At 54.4% G+C, this 19292-nt stretch overlaps 3 protein-coding genes across 3 annotated transcripts; 2 read left to right on the top strand and 1 right to left on the bottom strand.

Annotated features, from left to right (window-relative positions):
* The first annotated feature begins 5708 nt into the window (after positions 1 to 5708).
* Positions 5709 to 8135, top strand: LOC120680805 (probable acyl-activating enzyme 5, peroxisomal). The gene is made up of 2 exons (XM_039962358.1): positions 5709 to 6293; positions 6411 to 8135. Exons 1-2 carry the CDS (start codon positions 6096 to 6098, stop codon positions 7878 to 7880), a joined length of 1668 nt encoding a protein of 555 aa, XP_039818292.1. The 5' UTR covers positions 5709 to 6095; the 3' UTR covers positions 7881 to 8135.
* Positions 8136 to 8606: 471 nt separating this feature from the next.
* LOC120681388 (F-box/LRR-repeat protein 4-like) lies at positions 8607 to 11663 on the top strand. The gene is made up of 2 exons (XM_039962877.1): positions 8607 to 8613; positions 9722 to 11663. The coding sequence occupies exons 1-2, from the start codon at positions 8607 to 8609 to the stop codon at positions 11359 to 11361; spliced, it is 1647 nt and encodes a 548-aa protein (XP_039818811.1). The 3' UTR covers positions 11362 to 11663.
* Positions 11664 to 13007: 1344 nt separating this feature from the next.
* LOC120680806 (probable acyl-activating enzyme 5, peroxisomal) lies at positions 13008 to 15266 on the bottom strand. Its single transcript, XM_039962359.1, has 2 exons — positions 14881 to 15266; positions 13008 to 14787 (listed from the first exon to the last, which is right to left on the bottom strand). The coding sequence occupies exons 1-2, from the start codon at positions 15076 to 15078 to the stop codon at positions 13321 to 13323; spliced, it is 1665 nt and encodes a 554-aa protein (XP_039818293.1). The 5' UTR covers positions 15079 to 15266; the 3' UTR covers positions 13008 to 13320.
* Positions 15267 to 19292: the final 4026 nt, after the last annotated feature.

The raw sequence follows: 19292 nt of genomic DNA, 5'->3' as shown, positions 1-19292 counted from the left end.
CCACCCGCAGGTCTTCTGTTCGCGCACCCCTCATCGTGGGAGAGCGCACAGTTGCCGACACACAGCCTAGGCACCGGTGGTAGGGTACCACCACATTGCTAGGCGGAGGTCATTGCCCAGTCCTTGCAGAACTGGGGGAGGCTTGAGCCAGATGGAGGAGACGGTCAACGTCGTCCCGCCACTGCCTCAGAGCGTCTGGCGAGGCTGCAGCAGCCGGAGGGTTGCGAAGCAACTCCCTAGCTGCCGCTAGTGCTCCGCCGCTCGCAGCTTGTGAGGGGGCCCTTGACGGGCACCCTGACTCTCGCCGACGTGCAGTGCGCGCCGCTGCCGACGGTGGCTGCTCCACGGGCACGGTTGCCCCTGGCACAGGAAGGCGAGAGGCGTGTGGCGCGGATGACGCCACACCCTCCGTCATCTCCACGTCGTCGTCGTGGTGGGAGTGCTCAATCACCCGAACCATGGAGATGAGCAAGAGATGAACTAAGACTAGCTAAACGCCCCTTCCTGGCGCGCCAGATGTCGTGGTGTGCAAACCCACAGCCGGGTGGCGTAGTGCACCCGCCTAAACCCAGAGGGTGAGTACTCGGGGGTAGCTAGGATTAGTCCACACTAGATGCAAGAACACGATGAACACAGCAGGTTTAGAGTGGTTCGGGCCGCCGGAGCGTAATACCCTACGTCCACTGTGTGTTGTATTGCTTGTGCTCTCAAGAGGTTGAGAATGGGATTGTTCAGAGTGAATCCGAGCTTGTGTTGTGTCTGCCCTTGCCTTGGCCTTGTTCGAGTCTAGAGTGTGCAGCGAGCGCCTCCCTTTTATATCTTAAGGGAGGCGCGTACATGGCCGTTGAGTCCCCGACAGGTGGGCCCAACGATGTTGTATTTAATACGAATGGCCTAGCGCTATTATGGTGCTACGCCTGGGAAAGATTTTATTCTGGAATTTCCTTGCTTTGCTCGTGGGAATCTTCCATCCGGCATAGCTATGCCCTGTCTTATCGAAACGGCGCCAGGGCGTAGCTTGCGGCGTAGCTTGCCGTAGCCTGCCGTGTAGCTGAACGGGCCGTGTAGCTTGCGGCGTAGGCTATATGATGAAAGGGTGTCGTGCCGTCGTATCCATTTAATGCGGCAGACGGGCTCTGCGCGGATGCGGCGCATGCGGCTGCACTGTGTACCCGGTAATATGCGGTCTTCAGTGAGGCCTGACAAAAGCTGTACCGCGTGTCGTGGCAGCAGTGCACGCCTCAACCACCCACATTGAATGCGGTGGGTGGGCGAGTCTTCCAGTGGAAGACTCGCACCTGCGCCTGTGGGACATGTGGCGCCCTCGGACCCCGCCCCGGCGGTATATTGGTTCTACGCGCGTGGGAGGTCCGGACAGACGCGGGGAGGTCCCGGACCCCTATGGGGGGTCCGCGCCCTCAGCTGTTGGCGTGGAGCTTCCCCTCCTCAGGGACACGTGGCGTCACCGGATCCGTTCCCAGAGCGAAACGGGTCCGGGGCCGTTGGCCCGGTGAGATAAGAGCCGGACCCTTGGGGCCCGGCTGCTCCACCGCTTACGGCGTAGTTATGGATGACTACGCGAGTCCTGCCTTGCTGTAGTAGGAGTGGGTATCCCTACTATAGGGTACCGACAGTCTCCTTGAACAGGAAGAAATCAGAACGTAACGATTGAATTACGCTACGTCCACCCACTCACGCGCCCCCCGCTGAGATGCTCAGCACGCAGTGCACCCACCAGATTGTACCCCGAATCTCGACTGTGTTAAAATCAAGGGCTCAAAACACTGGTACCACAGCTCGAACATGATCCAACAGACGCTCTTTTATGGATCATCCGTGTTGCGTTGCGTTGAAGCGGACACCCCATCGCGCGCGCGCCCCGCGCGCCCGCCCCTCTCGACGGTTCCGCCGCCCCGCTCTCACTCTGCATCCGCCGCCAGCTCTCCTCGGTGCCTTGCGCTCCGCCCCGCTCTCGCGCCGGCGGCCCGCTCTCGTGCTTCCGCCCTACTCTCGCGTCCCAGCGAGCCGGCCCGCGAGCCGCGCGCCGAGGCTGTCCCGGCGCTCCGCTGGTGAGGCGTCGTCCTCTGCCTAGGGGCGCGGCTGCCAGGGACCTCAACCCTCAGGGGCGGTGGACCTCGGGGCCGGACAACGGCCGAATCTGGTCGCCCCTTTGCCGGATCCGCCCCCCCCTTGCCGGATCTGGTCGGGGCGCTCCTCTCTCGGCTGGCGTCGCCGGGGAGCCGGCCTTCCTCACCGGTGTGCGGTCGCCGGCAGCCAATCACGTTCTGGTGCTCCGTCGGCCTTCCTTACCGGCAGTGCTCCGTCGGCTTCCTGGCTGCTCCCCTCCCGCTCTGGTGCACGACTGCCTCCGCCCCATTTTAGTGGCGGCCTTGCTGGCCTCTTGGCCGGCCATGCTGCCACCGCCGGAGGGGGAAGCCGTCGGAGTTGTGTAGAGTTGTGTGAGTATCTTTTTGGTTGCATAATTTCTGTTCACAAATTATGTGCATTTTCTGTGGATCATGTGTTAACGAGGTGGCTCTCAAGGCCAACCCAGTTCTGGCCAAGATGATGATCAGTGGCGTGTTCTACTCCCTTGTTGATTGGATCGCGCAGGTGCCCATGGGTCACTTTCTCATTACTACTACCATATCCGTGAGGTAACCATTGTTGCATTAACTTGTCAGCTATCTTGGTTCATTAAGTAGCAGTTGCCCATGTGATGCATATTTTGACCCCACCAAAGTTTTAAGGAAGTTGTTGATTTGATGAATTGACTATACAAAGTGACCAATTGACAAGTGATCCTATCAACTGATTTGAAAGATAATGATGCCGGTTTGTGTCGGTTGACATGCTTAGATGCTCAAGTGAGAGAATCAAGTAATCAAATACATATGGTTAAAAGTTATTTAAGACTGATAAGTACATAGCCTTGAATTGGTGCATAGTGAGAGCTAATATGCTGTCTATGGCAGACCTGAGGGAGTAAATAATTTTTTATGTTGACAGGCACTGTTCCCAGTCAAGGATTGGTGGGTTGTCCCTGCAAAGGTTGCATTCGATCAGACGATCTGGTCTGCAATTTGGAACAGTATCTACTTTGTGGTCTTGGGTTTTCTTCTGTTGGAATCACCTACCACTATCTGCAAAGAGCTCAAGTCCACATTCTGGCCATGCTTACGGTAAGCAGCCATCTTCTTTGAATATATGTATCATGTTTCTTCAGTTTGCAGAAATAATTGGTGCCAAAAAAAAGTAGCTCCTGATCCTTGGGATGATTGTCCAGCTTCCCATGTTCTGATCCATAGGCTGTGATATGCATATACACGAGGGAAAAGCAAATGCATCTGCCTTAGCAGAATTTTGTTTTTTGGTCTTACAAGCAATTCATTATATATCATTCAGAAAATTCATCCCTTGTTTTGCCTCTGGGCCTGTTAGAAGGGAGGTGATTATAAATAAATATTTAAATATATGCCTCTGATCTGATGTAATAACTAAGAACATTGCCTAATCATTGATGCTCATGTAACTCCAATGTTCTTTTCCAGGTTATGCGTTTCCTGCAACAACCGAACATGTCTGGGATCTTTAAAATGTGTGAGCTGATCATTTGCCATGCAGTGTTTCTTGTATTTCTATGGAACTGCAATAAGTAGCTTGCGTAAAAAATATGCATTAAATTTGATTTTGCTCTATGAATGTGGTTGTGCAATCAACAAAACTATGTTACATCTTCTTTATGTGAAACATGTGCTTTGTATGTTTAAAATGCATCAACCCAAAGCCCAACAAAAACAAGCAGCATTTTGAATATGTGGCCCTTAAAATCATTGTGAAGGTCAGTGCAGTTTACTGCTTTCTTCCATCTGATGTGCTTCAGTTGTCATGGAAGTGATATTTGTTATGTGTTTATCAGGTCGGAGGGCGTAATACAGTTCTTGAGAAAGCATCCATGACTAATGGCATACCTTTTGTCTCGGATGTGCCGACAATCGTTTTTGGTGTTGATGTTTCCCATCCTCCGGCAGGAGAAGAGTCATCGGCTTGTATTGCCGCTGTCAGTTTCTTAGATGGTGTGGCCTTTGAACAACCAAAGGTGTGTGATTCTAAAAGAAATTTTTGTTCAACATCTGTTAGCATTCAGCATGATAGATGGATTCTTTTTTATTATTTCTAGCTCAGTATTCAGCATTCCAGCTTCTTAAGTTTATTTAGTCACTGGAAGACGTTAATTATTTAGCATTTCGGCTTCTGACATCCTTCTAAGCTATTTGCTCGGCCTTCTTGTCTTATGATAGTCTTGTATGTATTGAGTAAAATTATGTAATACTGCACTTAAATATATTTTTTTTACCCGTGGCGTTAGCATGGGCCAACTTACTAGTGTCACGAAGGAGTGTTACTGTCACTCACCCTCTCCGGGCGACTCTGAGTGCGGAATGACTAGCCTGGCACGCTGCTAGACGGAGCCGTTTTCAGCCCGGATGGGGACTGAACCTGCAACAAAGACAGCTCTCGGAATTTGCAGCAGGCCGCCTGAATGCCTGATGAATGCTACTAGCTACTAGTAGGAAGGAATTCAAAGTACCTCCCCGAGTGATTGATCAGGCCCTTCCAAAAAAAAATTACGTTACCTGTCAGATCGAATCTGAAGATTCGATGATTAGATATTAATTAATTTATAATTAGATATTATTTATCAAGTAACGACGAAATATGCTACAGTGTCAAAATCCAAACTTTTTTACCAACTAAACTCAAAATTGGCACATCCCATTCCGTCCCTCGCTTGGACCACCAACCACACACTTGGTCAGTCATGGACCGTCGTCGTGTCAACCGCACCACCCGCATGCGTAAATGTACAGGATAAATAACCAGAGGTCGTGACTGCACGCGCGGTGTGTTCCAAGTTGCCACGGAGCTCCGAAAGCGACACGGAGGAACGGAGGATATGGCTGCTCCGTCTCCGTGCGTGACTGATCCACATCCGAACACGTCAAGCATACTAGGCGAGGCCAGGTCAATGCTCATCAAGAGCAAGAGGCTGGCCATTGCGCTGCCCTACTGACTCATCCGTAGCGTCCGTCTGTCCGTCCGTGCGCACAACGCAAACACGGTCACAGCTCCGGCCCACGAGCCAAGATATACTACTACTCCGTAGCAGGGTTTGAAATTTCGCCGTATTTCGGCGAAAATTTTCGTTTCCGCTCGGTACCGGGGAAAAATATTTCGGTATTTTCGGAAAATTTCGTTTTGAAAATTCAAAATTAAAAAAAAATCGTCCGAAATTCGCCGAAATTCCGGAACGGAATTCCGTTTCCGCCGATCACCGGGATTTCACCGGAAAACGAAATGGTGAACCATGCTCCGTAGTACTAGCCTTGTTTAGATGCGCGTTAGAATGCTAGCGCTAGAAGAGAATTTTTCCCGTATGAAAGACTGAATGAAGTCTATTTACAAAATCTTTTTAGGGATGGGTGTAACTTTTCGCGACGAATCTAATGACGATAATTAATCAATGATTTGCTACAGTGATGCTACAGTAATCATCCTCTAATCGTGCGGTCAAAGGCCTTGTTAGATTCTTCAGAGTCACTAGCGCGGGGTTCTGGAGTTGGTTTCATAAACTGACTTTGTTTGACACCGTAATAAACAGTCAAAGTGCTATTATTCACTATTCATGGTCCTCCCCTTCCTCCCCCTTCCCTCCCAGATCTCTCATGGCACGGCGAGGCAGCACGCTGGCAGCACGGCGGGTCGGCGGCGGGGGGCGGCTAAGCTAGATCTGGACGGAGGGGTAGCAGCCTCTAGGCGTGTTCCACGTCTCCGGTCAGCAGCTGATGTACATCAGAAAATTCGGAGGCGAGACAAAGGAAGGACGGCATAGAATTTTCTAATCCCCATCTAGTCTTAGGAATAGGATTAGGGAATTAGCACCTCATCTACTGGCACGACGAAAGGTCGGTCACAGGCTCAGCCTACCTCCGTGTCTCGCTCACACTCCTCCTCAACCACTCAACGGGCTCTGGATCGTTGACGCCTGACGCCGTCCCGCACACGCAAGCCAGGCCTCCACCGGCGCCGGCGGCATGGACAGGCTCGGCGCGAACCCGGCCAACGCGTGCCCGCTCACGCCGCTGGGCTTCCTGGACCGCGCGGCGACCGTGTTCGGCGACTGCCCCTCCGTCGTCTACCACGACGCCGTCTTCACCTGGTCCCAGACGCACCGCCGATGCCTCCGCCTCGCCTCCGCGCTCGCCTCCCTCGGCATCTCCCGCGGCGACGTCGTAAGCCGCCCCTTCTCCCTCGCTCGCTCACTTCCCTCGGCCGGATCGCTCTCGTCTCTGCGCGTGGCATTTGGTAAGGGAAATCATTCATCTGGCGATTGGATTCGATCTCTATAGGTGTCCGTGCTGCTGCCCAACGTGCCGGCCATGTACGAGATGCACTTCGGCGTGCCCATGAGCGGCGCCGTGCTCAACACCATCAACACCCGCCTCGACGCGCGCACCGTCGCCGTCCTGCTCCGCCACTCCGGCTCCAAGCTCGTCTTCGTCGACCCGGCGTCGTTGCAGCTCATCGGCGACGCGCTCAAGCAGCTCCCGCCCGGGCATCCGGCGCCGCGCGTCATCCCCGTCGAGGATCCCCACGAGGAGGACTTCCCCGCCGCCCCGCCCGGGACCTTGACGTACGAGAGGCTTCTCGAGAAGGGCGACCCGGAGTTCGCGTGGATACGGCCGGCCAGCGAGTGGGCCCCGATGATACTGAACTACACCTCCGGCACGACGTCGGCGCCCAAGGGCGTCGTGCACTGCCACCGCGGCATCTTCTTGGTCGCCGTTGACTCGCTCGTGGCGTGGGCTGTGCCGCCGCAGCCGACGTACCTGTGGACGCTGCCCATGTTCCATGCCAACGGATGGTGCTTCCCGTGGGGGATGGCTGCCGTGGGCGGCACCAACGTGTGCCTCCGCCGTGTCGACGCCGCCGAGGTCTACGCCACCATCGCGCGCCGCGGGGTGAACCACCTCTGCGGCGCGCCCGTCGTGCTCAACATGCTGGCCAACGCCCCCGAGGGGGTGCGGCGGCCGCTCCCGGGGAAAGTGCGCATCTTGACCGCCGGCGCGCCGCCGCCGGCCGCCGTGCTGCACCGCACGGAGTCCATCGGCTTCGAGGTCTCCCACGGGTACGGGCTAACCGAGACCGCTGGTCTAGTCGTGTGCTGCGCGTGGAAGGGGTGGGAGTGGAACAAGCTCCCGGCGTCGGAGCGCGCCCGGCTCAAGGCGAGGCAGGGCGTGCGCACGCCGGGCATGGCCGAGGTGGACATCATCGACGGCGAGACCGGGCGCAGCGTTCCCCGCGACGGGTCCACGATGGGCGAGATCGTGCTCCGCGGCGGGTGCATCATGCTGGGCTACCTGAACGACGACAAGGCGACCAAGGCGGCGATCCGAGACGACGGGTGGTTCTACACGGGGGACGTGGGCGTGATGCATCCGGACGGGTACATGGAGATCCGCGACCGGTCCAAGGACGTGATCATCAGCGGCGGCGAGAACATCAGCAGCGTGGAGGTGGAGTCCGTGCTGTACAACCACCCGGCGGTGAACGAGGCGGCGGTGGTGGCGCGGCCGGACGAGTTCTGGGGCGAGGCGCCGTGCGCGTTCCTGAGCCTCAAGGAGGGATCGGCGGGCGCGGTGACCGCGGCCAGTGTCGCCGCGTGGTGCCGGGAGCGCATGCCGCACTACATGGTGCCCAAGACGGTGGTGTTCCGCCCCGAGCTGCCCAAGACATCCACGGGGAAGATCCAGAAGTACGTGCTCCGGAACCTTGCCAAGGAGATGGGACCAACAAGCAAGGGCCGCAGCAGGATGTAGTGAGTGCCTACTAGAGCTGTCGTCGTCTTGCTTGGTATGGACATGTGCGCTGAAGCATGGGCTTGACATGTAGTAGAGCATCATCTGGAGATCAGCAAGCCCTCTCGCCGATCCTGTTGGTGTAACAGATTTGTCTCCTTTTTATCTTTGTGCTGAATAGACATGATTGATGCCAGGAACACGTTACCTCAAGGTATGTCGATACGGATTTTGTATGCCACTTGGACCTTTAGGGGATTCGAAGTTCGCAATGAACATGTTTGTAACACTAAACCCTAAACAACATCAACTACCCACTTGCAAAGCCATGGAGTATTGGAGTGCAGAGGATCCAAGTGGGACCTAAGTATATCCACCAGCAAAGCACCGGATCAAATGGTCCTGGCATTGACACAAAGTCAAAAAGAAAAACAACCTGGAGTGCTCTTCGCTGGCTTTGGAGTATACCAGATCACGGGTATGCGTGGGCTAGTTTCGAACTGAAATTTTCAACCCGACACAAAAGATGAACCGGGTACAGGCTGAATATTTTACCCAAATCCGACCCTACCCGAATTCTATACACTAAAAATCAGATTTGACCCAACCTTCTATACACTAAAAATCAGATTTGACCCAACCTTCTATACACTAAAAATTATATTTTACCCAACCTGACCCGAGTCCGACTCGACGCGCCCCTACCCAAATTTTATACACTACAAATCCAACCTGATAATCGGGGTCATGCCAGGTATGGGCTAAAGAAAAAGAAAACAATTCAATTTACTCTCTTTTTAGTATAGCCAAAGTATGAAGAACCCCCGTAATTATAATTTGGTTCAGTTTACCGCCAAAACTATGCAATTTAGTCCATTTTACCCCTATATACAATTTACTTTTTTTTAATTTCTCCTACACAAGTTGAATTTTAGTTTCAAATCTAGTGTACATCACAATGCATAATAAAACTTTGTTATAATTTTTCATCCTTCTTTTCCATATAATTTTGTACTCCAATGATTAATTTATAATTAAATATCCTAATATATCAAAATAATGATAAAAAATATGATATATTTTCAAAGATGTGTTATGATATGTACTATAGTATTATAAAATTTCAACTTAAAAATCCACCTATGCATGGAGAAATGAAAAAGATAAATTATATTAGGAGGTAATTTGAACCAAAGGGCATAGTTTGAAGTGTTAAATGAACCAAATGATAGTTTAGGAAGTTATCCAAACTTTAGATATAGTTTATAGGAGTAATTTGTATTTTTTCCATAGAAAGAGTACCATATTTTTTAACCTAATCCGAAATTGATCTGATAAATGATCATTGGAGGATGATTTTTTTTAAAAAAAAAGAGGTCTACTTTGGAGGAGCTGATGGGCCAAGACAAAGGAGCACGCGCTTGGCATCCAGCCCATGATGGGCCGAGACCAAGGAGCACGCGCTTGGCATCCAGCCCACGGAAGTGCATCGCATCGATTTGGGCTGGAGCAAACGGAGCATCCTGCTGCTGACGTCATCCTCTCTCCATCTGAACCCCCACCCCCCTCCGATAGTTTGAGGTCGTCACGTCTTTTTTTTTTGTTTCTTTGTAATAAAGAAAAACAGGTTATTATCATCACGTCTTACAAGTGGGGCCAAGCATACATATCTTTCTACTTGTCTCTTTCAGGAAGACGAAAAGTCCCGCTCCCCTACGCCGCCTCTGGAGCCATCTTGCGAGGACCGCCACGCACGACCACACACCCCCGCCGTGGGTCCCGCACCGCGAGAGCTCGCCCACCTTTACCATTCCGTTCCCCACCCAATCTTGCGGCCACAAGCAAAGCAAAGCAAAGCTAAGCTAACCACTCACCCTTCCCTTCCCCCCACCCGCGCGGCCGGCCGGGCTGGCCAATCCGATGGCTTGACTGGCCCCCCAGCGCACCGACGGCGCCGACAAGCTCCCGCCACGCCGCCGCCGTCCTAGGCGGCGGCGGCTGCCGTCGCCCTGGCTGCTACGCCGGCACGGACGCCGCGCTCTGCGACGACCTGCTGCAGGAGGTGTTCCGCCTCCTGCCGCCGGCCGCCGCGCCGGCCGTGTCCCTCGTTTCCCGGCGCTGGCTCTCGCTCCTCAGGGCCTCCACGTCGTCCCTGACCCTCCGCCTGCCGGCCTCCTCGGACGCCGCGGCGGCGACCCTCGCCGCGCTGCTGTCACACTACCCGTTCCTCTCCGCCCTGACCGTCGTCTCCGCTGCTACTCCGGCCCGGGACGCCGACGCCGTGCTGCTCGCTGTCGCGGCCGCGCCGGCCGCCGCCAGGTTCTCCACGCTGCGGCTCTTGCCCGATTCGGCGGTCTCCCCCGCCGCGCTGCTCGCCGCCTGCCCTGCCCTGTCCGGCCTGACGTCGCTCCACCTCACCGCCGTCCGCCCCCTGTCGTTCCGCTGGCTCGAGCTCTTGCCGCACCTCAAGTCGTTCGCCCTCGTCAACTCCGCCGCCAGCGTTGACTACGCTGGCTCAGGCTCGGATGATGCCGACGGTGGGGAAGCCGAGGCCGAGGCCGCACGGGCGCTGCCGCTGGAAAGGCTGTCGCTTTGCGGCATCCGCTCCGGCGACCGAGGGCTTGGATGGCTGTGGCGGCAGTGCGGGAGCCTCAAGTGGCTGCAGCTGCGCGCCTGCGACGGCACTGGGGATGGCCCCGCGTCGCCATCCTTCGCGGGTTGCCTCGCTGGATTGCTGGCGCTTGAGCTTCGTGCTTGCCGTGCTGTCGCCGACCGTGTTCTCCTTCTTGCAGCTGACCATTGCCACGCGCTGACATCCCTCCTGGTGTATGATGGCGGCAGCAGCGAGGCTCTTCACCGGTTCATTCAGCACCGTGCTGCTGGTCTGCACACCTTGGACCTTCGCCTACCGCTCGACCTGCACAACGATCATCTCCTTGCCATTGGAGCTGAGCCAGTTCATGGTGGTCTAGAGCCAACACATAACCTAGCTGCACTCCGCCTTCAGAGCTGCGTCCTAATCACTGGGGATGGACTCCGGTCTCTCGCACGAACAGCCACTGGGGCGGGCATCGAAGAGCTTGCTTTGGTGAGCTGTGACGTGGTGGAGCGGGAGCCCGGGTTACTGACATTTCTCAGCCAAAGCATGCGGCGTCTTCGTCGCCTTGACTTGTCTTACAATGAGACACTGAGTGATAAGGTGATCGGTGCCATGCTGTCATCCTGCCGGAATCTCATCGACATCAGACTCAGGGGATGCCGGGGCCTAACGGGAGCCTCCCTGGTCTCACTTCTTAGGCACTGCGGGCAGTCGCTGGAGATCCTTGACATCTCCTGCTGCCCTAGCATTGCAGTAGGCAATGTCGAATTCTTTGTTCAGCGCGCCACTCGGTTGAATCATATTATAATCGAGGAGAGCGCGATATCAGAGGAATTGAAGGCAATTGCTCAGAAGAAAGGTATGAAGATCAGATCATTATTGCCATACGAAGGACCATTCTGAAGTCAGGTAATCCCTTTCACAATGCAACTCATGCACACTTGATTTCGGTGTAATGTTACTCTAATGTTGGAATAAGGTGCTGCTTGTTTGCATTTGCGTCTGCCACTTTATAACTACAGTGGAATGTATATACCATGTCTTATTTGTTACTACTTGTAGTATTAGTTATTACCTGTACTATTGTCCTGACAAACCTCTTGGTGCCTTCCATGTAAATTGAGGGCCAAGAAAGTGCTGTTGTATATCTTCAAACAATCGCCATTGAAATAATAAAAGAAATCTCAAATACCCTGTTCTTCTATTACAATTTGTTTATATTGTTACATCAATGCTGGATGTACTTGCTGATATTAGTAGCGAGCAAACTAGTGCGTTGAATTGATGTATATTTGAGCAGATAATGCTGTATGGGTCAATATAATTTGAATAGTGGTAATGCATTTGCCAATTCATGTTCAAATAGTAATGATGCACATGATGCTGATTCAAATGTCAGTTGTTTCTATTCAAATGGGTTTGGATACCTCATACCTGTATAATCATGCATCTTATTATAACGGGGCCATCTTGCATTCACATCCAACTGGATGCGATCTATTGTAATATGTTCCATTCTAATTTGATAATGTGGATTTGTTCCTAAGTTGAAAAAGTAATGTCTGTGGAATGGTTCTCTCAGCACCAATTAAATTAATCACTGAATCACAAGTACCCAGCTAATCAACACCATACTATACCAATGTTCGGTGCAATGGGGGTCTACCTTCACCATCTGAAAACACCATACTATACCAAAGCACATTACAGGAGATTATCAACACAAGAAACACAATCGAAGATTGTAGGTGATTATGGTTTCATTTGATCTTGATCTAATAATTGCCAATGTAAGTGCTATATATGCGCTCCATATGTAAAGTTGTCTGGTGATCACTCCTCCCACCTGTAAGCTCGTTGGTGTTCGCACCTTCTGTACGTACAACCCCTTCCTTTAATGAAAGTTCAGGCTAGTCTGATGGCTCGCCGTAGTTCCCATAAAAAATCTAATAATTGCCAATGTCAACGTATCCAATCATTACTTTAGACAATTACTAGAGAACAACATTTCTCTTTGTTTCCGCCTAAAGCATTACTCTAGTATTTTTTTTCTCTAACAAACATCATAGAGAGACACACACATGAATGCATACTCACACCTACGATCCAATGTAGGAGACTAGGCTACAAGTTCTGGATATTAACGAACCAACCATATGCACATCGCCTCCACGAGCACGCTATTTACCATTGTGTGAGTTTCTGTTTGGAGGAGTTAAAATTAAGTGATAAACTTTAGCACATATTAGCAATTATACACATGCTAAACATTTTTAGTTTTGGCTAAAGTTTAGCCCATCCTATTAGCACTTTCGTTTTGATAAACTAGTACTAAAGTTTAGCACTTTCATACATCAGCACTTGGATTCAAAGAGGTACAAACACTTCAGCTAACACACAAGCGTTTTTTGGTTTTCCATAAGATATGCATGCTATCGCCATTGCTGCAAGCCTGGAAATAGAGCAAGCAGATGGAAATAGAGAAAGCAGAGCACATGCCCATGCCAATTGCCATGGATGACGACAATCACTTCAGTACTTCACCCTAGACTCCTTGGTGCTGAGAGTATTTCCAACAGATTACTCATCTTTCTTCTCAATACAAAAAAATATGTTTTGGTGATTGGAGATGCTCTAACAGATTACCAATCTAATCCTCAAGTCTAAAATTTTTTGGTAATCACGAAAACACACCTCCCTCTCATCTAAATGAAGAGGATTTTCCCTCTACTTTATTCTTAGTGATTGGATTTTGGTAGACTGCTGCAACAATTATTACCAAAAATATAAAAATAATTATTGTTAATGGAAAGAGAGTGTTTTGGGTATGAGTACGAGTAATCTGTTAAAGATACTAGATACTCATACGCTGCAGTCGCCCTTGCGTGCGGGCCCCATCTGGTTGGCGAGGTTCCGAAGCACGTACTTCTGGATCTTGCCGGTGGAGGTCTTGGGCAGCTCGGCGCGGAAGACAACCGTTCTGGGCACCATGTACTGCGGCAAGCGCTCCCGGCACCACGCCATGACGTCGGCAGCGGTCACCGTCCCCGCCGCGTCCTCCTTGAGGCTGATGAACGCGCACGGCGTCTCACCCCGTAACTCGTCCGGCCGCGCCACCACCGCCGCCTCGTTCACCGCCGGATGCCCGTAGAGCACGGACTCGACCTCCACGCTGCTGATGTTCTCCCCGGCGTTGATGATCACGTCCTTGGAACGGTCGCGGATCTCCAGGTACCCGTCCGGGTGCGTCACGCCGACGTCCCCTGTGTGGAACCAGCCATCGTCGCGTATCGCCGCCTTGGTCGCCTCGTCGTCGTTCAGGTAGCCGAGCATGACGCACCCGCCGCGGAGCACGATCTCGCCCATCGTGGACCCGTCGCGGGGAACGCTGCGCCCGGTCTCGCCGTCGATGATGTCCACCTCGGCCATGCCCGGCGTGCGCACGCCCTGCCTCGCCTTGAGCCGGGCGCGCTCCGACGCCGGGAGCGCGTCCCACTCGCCCTTCCAAGTGCAGGACACAGGCAGCCCCGCGGTCTCAGTGAGCCCGTACCCATGGCTGACCTCGAATCCGATGGACTCCGTGCGCTGTAGCACGGCGGCGGGCGGCGGCGCGCCGGCCGTGAGGACGCGCACCTTTCCCGGGAGCGGCCGCCGCACGCCCTCGGGGGCGTTGGCCAGCATGTTGAGCACGACGGGCGCGCAGCAGAGGTGGGTGACCCCGCGGCTCGCGATGGCGGCGTACACCGTGGCGGCGTTGACGCGGCGGAGGCAAACGTTGGTGCCGCCCACCACAGCCATCCCCCACGGGTAGCTCCATCCGTTGGCGTGGAACATGGGCAGCGTCCACAGGTACGTCGGCTGCCGCGGCATGGCCCACTCCAAGAGCGAGTCAAGGGTGAGCAGGAAGAGCCCACGGTGGCAGTGCACAACACCCTTGGGCGCCGACGTCGTGCCGGAGGTGTAGTTCAGGACCATCGGGTCCCAGTCGCTCGCCGGCCGCACCCACGCGAACTCCGGGTCGCCCTTCTCGAGAAGCCTCTCGTTCGTCAGGGTATCGGCACAGGCGGCAGGGAACTCCTCCTCGTGGGGGTCCTCCACGGGGATGACGCGCGGCGCCGGGTGCCCAGGCGGGAGTAGCTGGAGCGCGTCGCCGATGAGCTGCAACGACGCCGGGTCGACGAAGATGAGCTTGGAGCCGGAGTGGCGGAGAAGGACGGCGACCGTGCGCGCGTCGAGGCGCGTGTTGATGGTGTTGAGCACGGCGCCGCTCATGGGCACGCCGAAGTGCATCTCGTACATGGCCGGCACGTTGGGCAACAGCACGGACACCTACAGAGATCGAACCCAATCGCCAGTTCAGTGATTTGCCGTACCAAATCAAGCTCCGCGGGAAGTGGGCGAGGGAGAACGGGTGGCTCTTACGATGTCGCCGCTGGAGATGCCGAGGGAGACGAGCGCGGAGGCGAGGCGGAGGCATCGCCGGTGCGTCTGGGACCAGGTGAAGACGGTGTCGTGGTAGACGACGGAGGGGCAGTCGCCGAACACGGTCGCCGCGCGCTCCAGGAAGCCCAGCGGCGTGAGCGGGCACGAGTTGGCCGGGTTCGCGCCGAGATTGGCCATGCCATGGGGTGGCTGGAGGCGGCTTGGCTCGGCGCCCTTGCGCTGTGCAAACGGCGACGTCACCACTTGCCTAGACCGTGGAGGCTGGTTTCCGAGGTTGGCCACGGTGATCGTCTCCCCCTTTCCATGCTTACAATTGCAAGAGAATACTCCACCAGCAGTCCTCTTCAGTGACAACTTTGGGCTGAAAATAGCAAGGAAAAAACGTTGGAATGGAAAAGCTCTGAATGGCTCCCATTCTCGACTGAAAACACTGTCGGAAGGAACCAGCCAACATTGGGGTTGCAAGCCAACGTCATTTCTGGCTGATTTGTTTACTCTCAACTGTTGATGTACAGCAGCTTCCAAACGGGTTCGGTCATTCAGAAAATAGCATTATATATGAAACCGAGAATAAACGACTTCAATTACTATCAACGTAACAAAAGATGCTAGTATTCAGATGGACAAGAAAATGAAGCATATATATTTAATGGACAAAGAAAATGAGATCAACATCTCGGAGCAGGAAACTAAAGCTTTTGTGCAAGACATTCGAAACCTCTCCTAGAAAAACGTTTGAAGCTTACCAACTGATAATTTGAACTGTCTTTAAGGAAGAAAGCAATCAGTCAGGACTCACCTAAACTGTGACCGGGACGAGAGAGATGACCACGCGGCAGCAGTGCTGAGCATGGCGTGCGAGTGAGCGGGCATCCGTGCTCTCGCGGGCTCGAGAAGCTAACAGCAACAACGCAGGGGTAGCTGATTGTACGCGCTGTGCTGCTCTCTATATATGTAGAGGTGTCGAAGCCGTTGATTCGGGGCAGGGATGGGGAAGCTCTGATAGCGAAGGTAACGCTGGGATTCGATGACTCCGGATGGGATCGGAGTCCATGCCTGTGTGTCGCCTTTACTTGCGTGCCTCCAGTTGGAGACTACGATCTTGTTTAACGTATAAGTTCCTGCATTTTAGTCTCTAGTAAACCAAACAGAAAAGACTAAAAGGTACTAAAAGTTTCTGTTGGGACTAAAATTTATTAGACTCTCTTGGATATACTTATTAGCAACGTATCCTATGCAAACCAGACACCTTGTGCAAACTTTAGAAACTTCAATCCAGACCACAGAATGCTTATCCGATGGCTAGGGGCAGAGGTGAAAATTTCACTTAAACCCCCCACTCATTCCATCCTAATTCCCTAATTTTACTAATCACCCCCCAAATCACATGCGCCCTACTCACGTCGTATAGTCTGCCGTCGTTGAATCGTGGCCTCTGTGGCCTCGCGGCCGTCGGGCACCTGACCTGAGGAGATCGCGGGCGGAGGGAGCCGCTGGAGCGCTCGACCGCCAATGGATGCCGGCGTCGATTTGTCTGGGCCGCCCGCCCGTGAATCACCGCCGCGCCCGCCGCTTGTGAATCGCCGCAGCGGTAGTCGCCTGTGAATCGCTGCTGCGCCTGCCCCCCGTCCATGGCGGAGTCCATGGCGGATGGGAAACAAGGCGAGCGCTCCGTCCTCCCTTGGCAGTCGAGCGCGACCCCGCGGGCGCCGTAGTTAGCTGGTGCCAGCGGGCGCTGCCGCCAGAGTCCGCCACACATCGGAGACCAGATCGAATCATTTGTGCGGCATCTCGGAACGAGTCCACAGCAGTTTCAGAGAGAGAGAGCAAAAGCTCTGGCCTTTCAGAACTTGGCACATTGCCTTTTCCTTTCCCTCTCTCTCTCCCCGTGTTCAGTCACCACCCTCCTCCTCCACTTTGCCCCCCTAGGACATCGACGAGGGTGGCGGCGCCTGTATGCCGTGACTGAACGGACGTGAACAGGGGAGGGGGCTGGGCGCTGGAGAGGAACGAGGTGCAGGGGGTATCCAGAAAAGTGTTACTTTGGCTAATTGGGGGGGTGTTAAGTGTAACACCCTAATTTAAATTTTCTATTTAATAATAAATTTAATTGGCTTTATTTAATTTTCTAGGATTTAATATGCTTAGCCATGCATTTATAATTTATTTTTGCTTCATAAAGTAATTAAAATTTATTTTAGGGCTAACATGTGTGTGCATTCATGCTGGTGCATGGTTTTCATTTTGTTTGATTGCTAGGGTTGAATTCAAATTTGAATTTGAATTCAAATAGTTTGAGTGGTTTGAATTAGAAAAACAAAGGAAATAGAAAAGAGAAAGGAAATCCAAACCCTTTAGCAATCCAGCCCAACCCAAACTCAACCCAGGCCCAGCCCAAACTGCCCAGGAAACCCAACCCAAATCCCGCGCTAGGCCCAACCTGCCTGGCCCAGCTGAACCCCACGCGGGCCCAGCTCACCTCCTCACCCGCGCTAGCCCAGCAGCTCAAGCCGTGGACCTCTTTTCCTTCTCTCCAGCGCGAGGCTCGCTTTCTCTCTCCCTGGGCCTGCCCACACTCGCGCGGCCCATCTCACCCGCTGCCTCAGCCGCGTGGCCGCGTCGCTCGCTCCAGCCCGGGCCCGCAAGTCAGCTGCCCCTCCGCAGCATGCGCACGCCCGCTCGTGCCGCTCGCCTGCGCTCGCCCCCCCCCCCGTTCGCTAACAGGCGCGGCCCACCCGTCAGCTGCTGCAACCGCTAGCCGCGTCGCCCGTTTCCCCGTGACCCGCTCCCTCCGCCACTGACCAGCGGGACCCACTGGTCGGCCCCGTCTTCTCCACCGCGATCCATGCGCGAGCCTCTGCTCCACCCGCTCGCCTCGCTCCTCTGCGCCGTGGACCAGACCGCACCACCCTATCTCGTAAGCCTCGTGGCCCGCACGTCAGCCAGCGCACACCCCAGATCTTTTAGAAACTCCACCCCGAGCCCGGATCACACCGAGCAGTTGGCGCGATCCGCTCCACCCACGCCCGAAATCACCGGCGAGATCGCCGGGGATCCCCTTCCCGCTGCTCCACGCCGCAATCCCCGCCCTGCTCCCTTTAAACCAGCCCGTGACGCCCCGTGCAACGCACCTTCCCTCCTTGGCTGCCCAGAGCCAGGCTCCGCCGCCACGCCACCACCGCGCCGCGCGGAACCTCTGCGCCGCCGTGGTCCCGCACGCCCAGGCCACCTCCGCCACCAAGAGCCGCCGCAGGAGCTCCTCCTTGGCGCCAGGATCTTCCTCGAGCCCTCCTTCCCCGACTTCGACCCCTGCACGCAGGGAATCGCCGCGGAGGAGAGACGTCGACTACCTCTGCGCCACCCCAATTCCGCCTCTGCGCCGCCGCTCGTCGTCGTCTACGGCCGGCCACAGCTTCACGTGGGGGTAACATACGCGCCGTGCCCGATCCCTGGTTCCTTCTCCCTCCGTTGCGCGTAGTTCCCCTCACCGTAGTTCCGCCGCGCCGCCGTGCCATGGCGGGGGCTCTGCTCTGCTCACTGTCGTTCTCATCCGAGGCCCTGAGTAGCTTTGTAGGGTCACGCACAGCATTCCAGTGACAAACACAAGCCAAGTTGGGGCCGAAATCGCGTTAGCGCGACTCGCCGGCGAGCTAGCGCCGCCGTGCACCGCCGCGAGCCCCGACTGAGCCCCAATCCCCCGACTTGAGTGCACAGGTGGGTTACACGTATCACGCCGATGCTCCTTGACCCAACCCCGGCCCAAACCGAGCCCTGGAGCGCCGGATTGGCGAACTCCGGCGCTGCTCCGCCGTGGGAGCACGTCGCCGGCGAGTCCCGCCGCCGCCCCGCGCGCCCAAACTCCCAGAGCCCTCCGATCTGTTCCCAGCGGTCACGATTAGATCGTGGCCCGATCCGATCTGAGCCGCCAGATCGCGATCCAACGGCCCATACGCGTAGATACCGGTTCAGCCTGGTAATTTTGCTAAAGAGACCCTGGATTTCTTTTAAATCAACCCCCAGTCCTGTGCCGTTCAAAACTATTTCCAACCAGGCCCAGATTTATTCGCTTAGACCCCTGAGCTTTATAAAAATGGAACCCGCCGTCCACCCCTGACCTTTTCACGTGTTAGCCCCTAGATCTTTTCGGTTTTTATGTTTTAGTCCTCGGTTTTGCCCAGAAACCAACTGGAACTCTAGTTTTCTTACAAATAGGTCCCTGGAACTTGTTTTTGGCCTAGCTTTTGCGTTTTAGCTCCGTTTTAGGCGTTCTTTATGTCCACGCGATCGTTGTAACACGTAGAATAGTTCTAGCATAGTTTTGTTTGCTGTTTTCATGTATTGTTGTACTGTTTCTTAGTGTTAGCCTTTGTTTGCATGTATGTTTATATCGT

The sequence above is a fragment of the Panicum virgatum genome, chromosome 7N, assembly GCF_016808335.1.
Source record: "Panicum virgatum strain AP13 chromosome 7N, P.virgatum_v5, whole genome shotgun sequence".
In the NCBI taxonomy this organism is placed as follows: domain Eukaryota; kingdom Viridiplantae; phylum Streptophyta; class Magnoliopsida; order Poales; family Poaceae; genus Panicum; species Panicum virgatum.
This window is presented reverse-complemented; position numbering and strand designations above follow the sequence as displayed.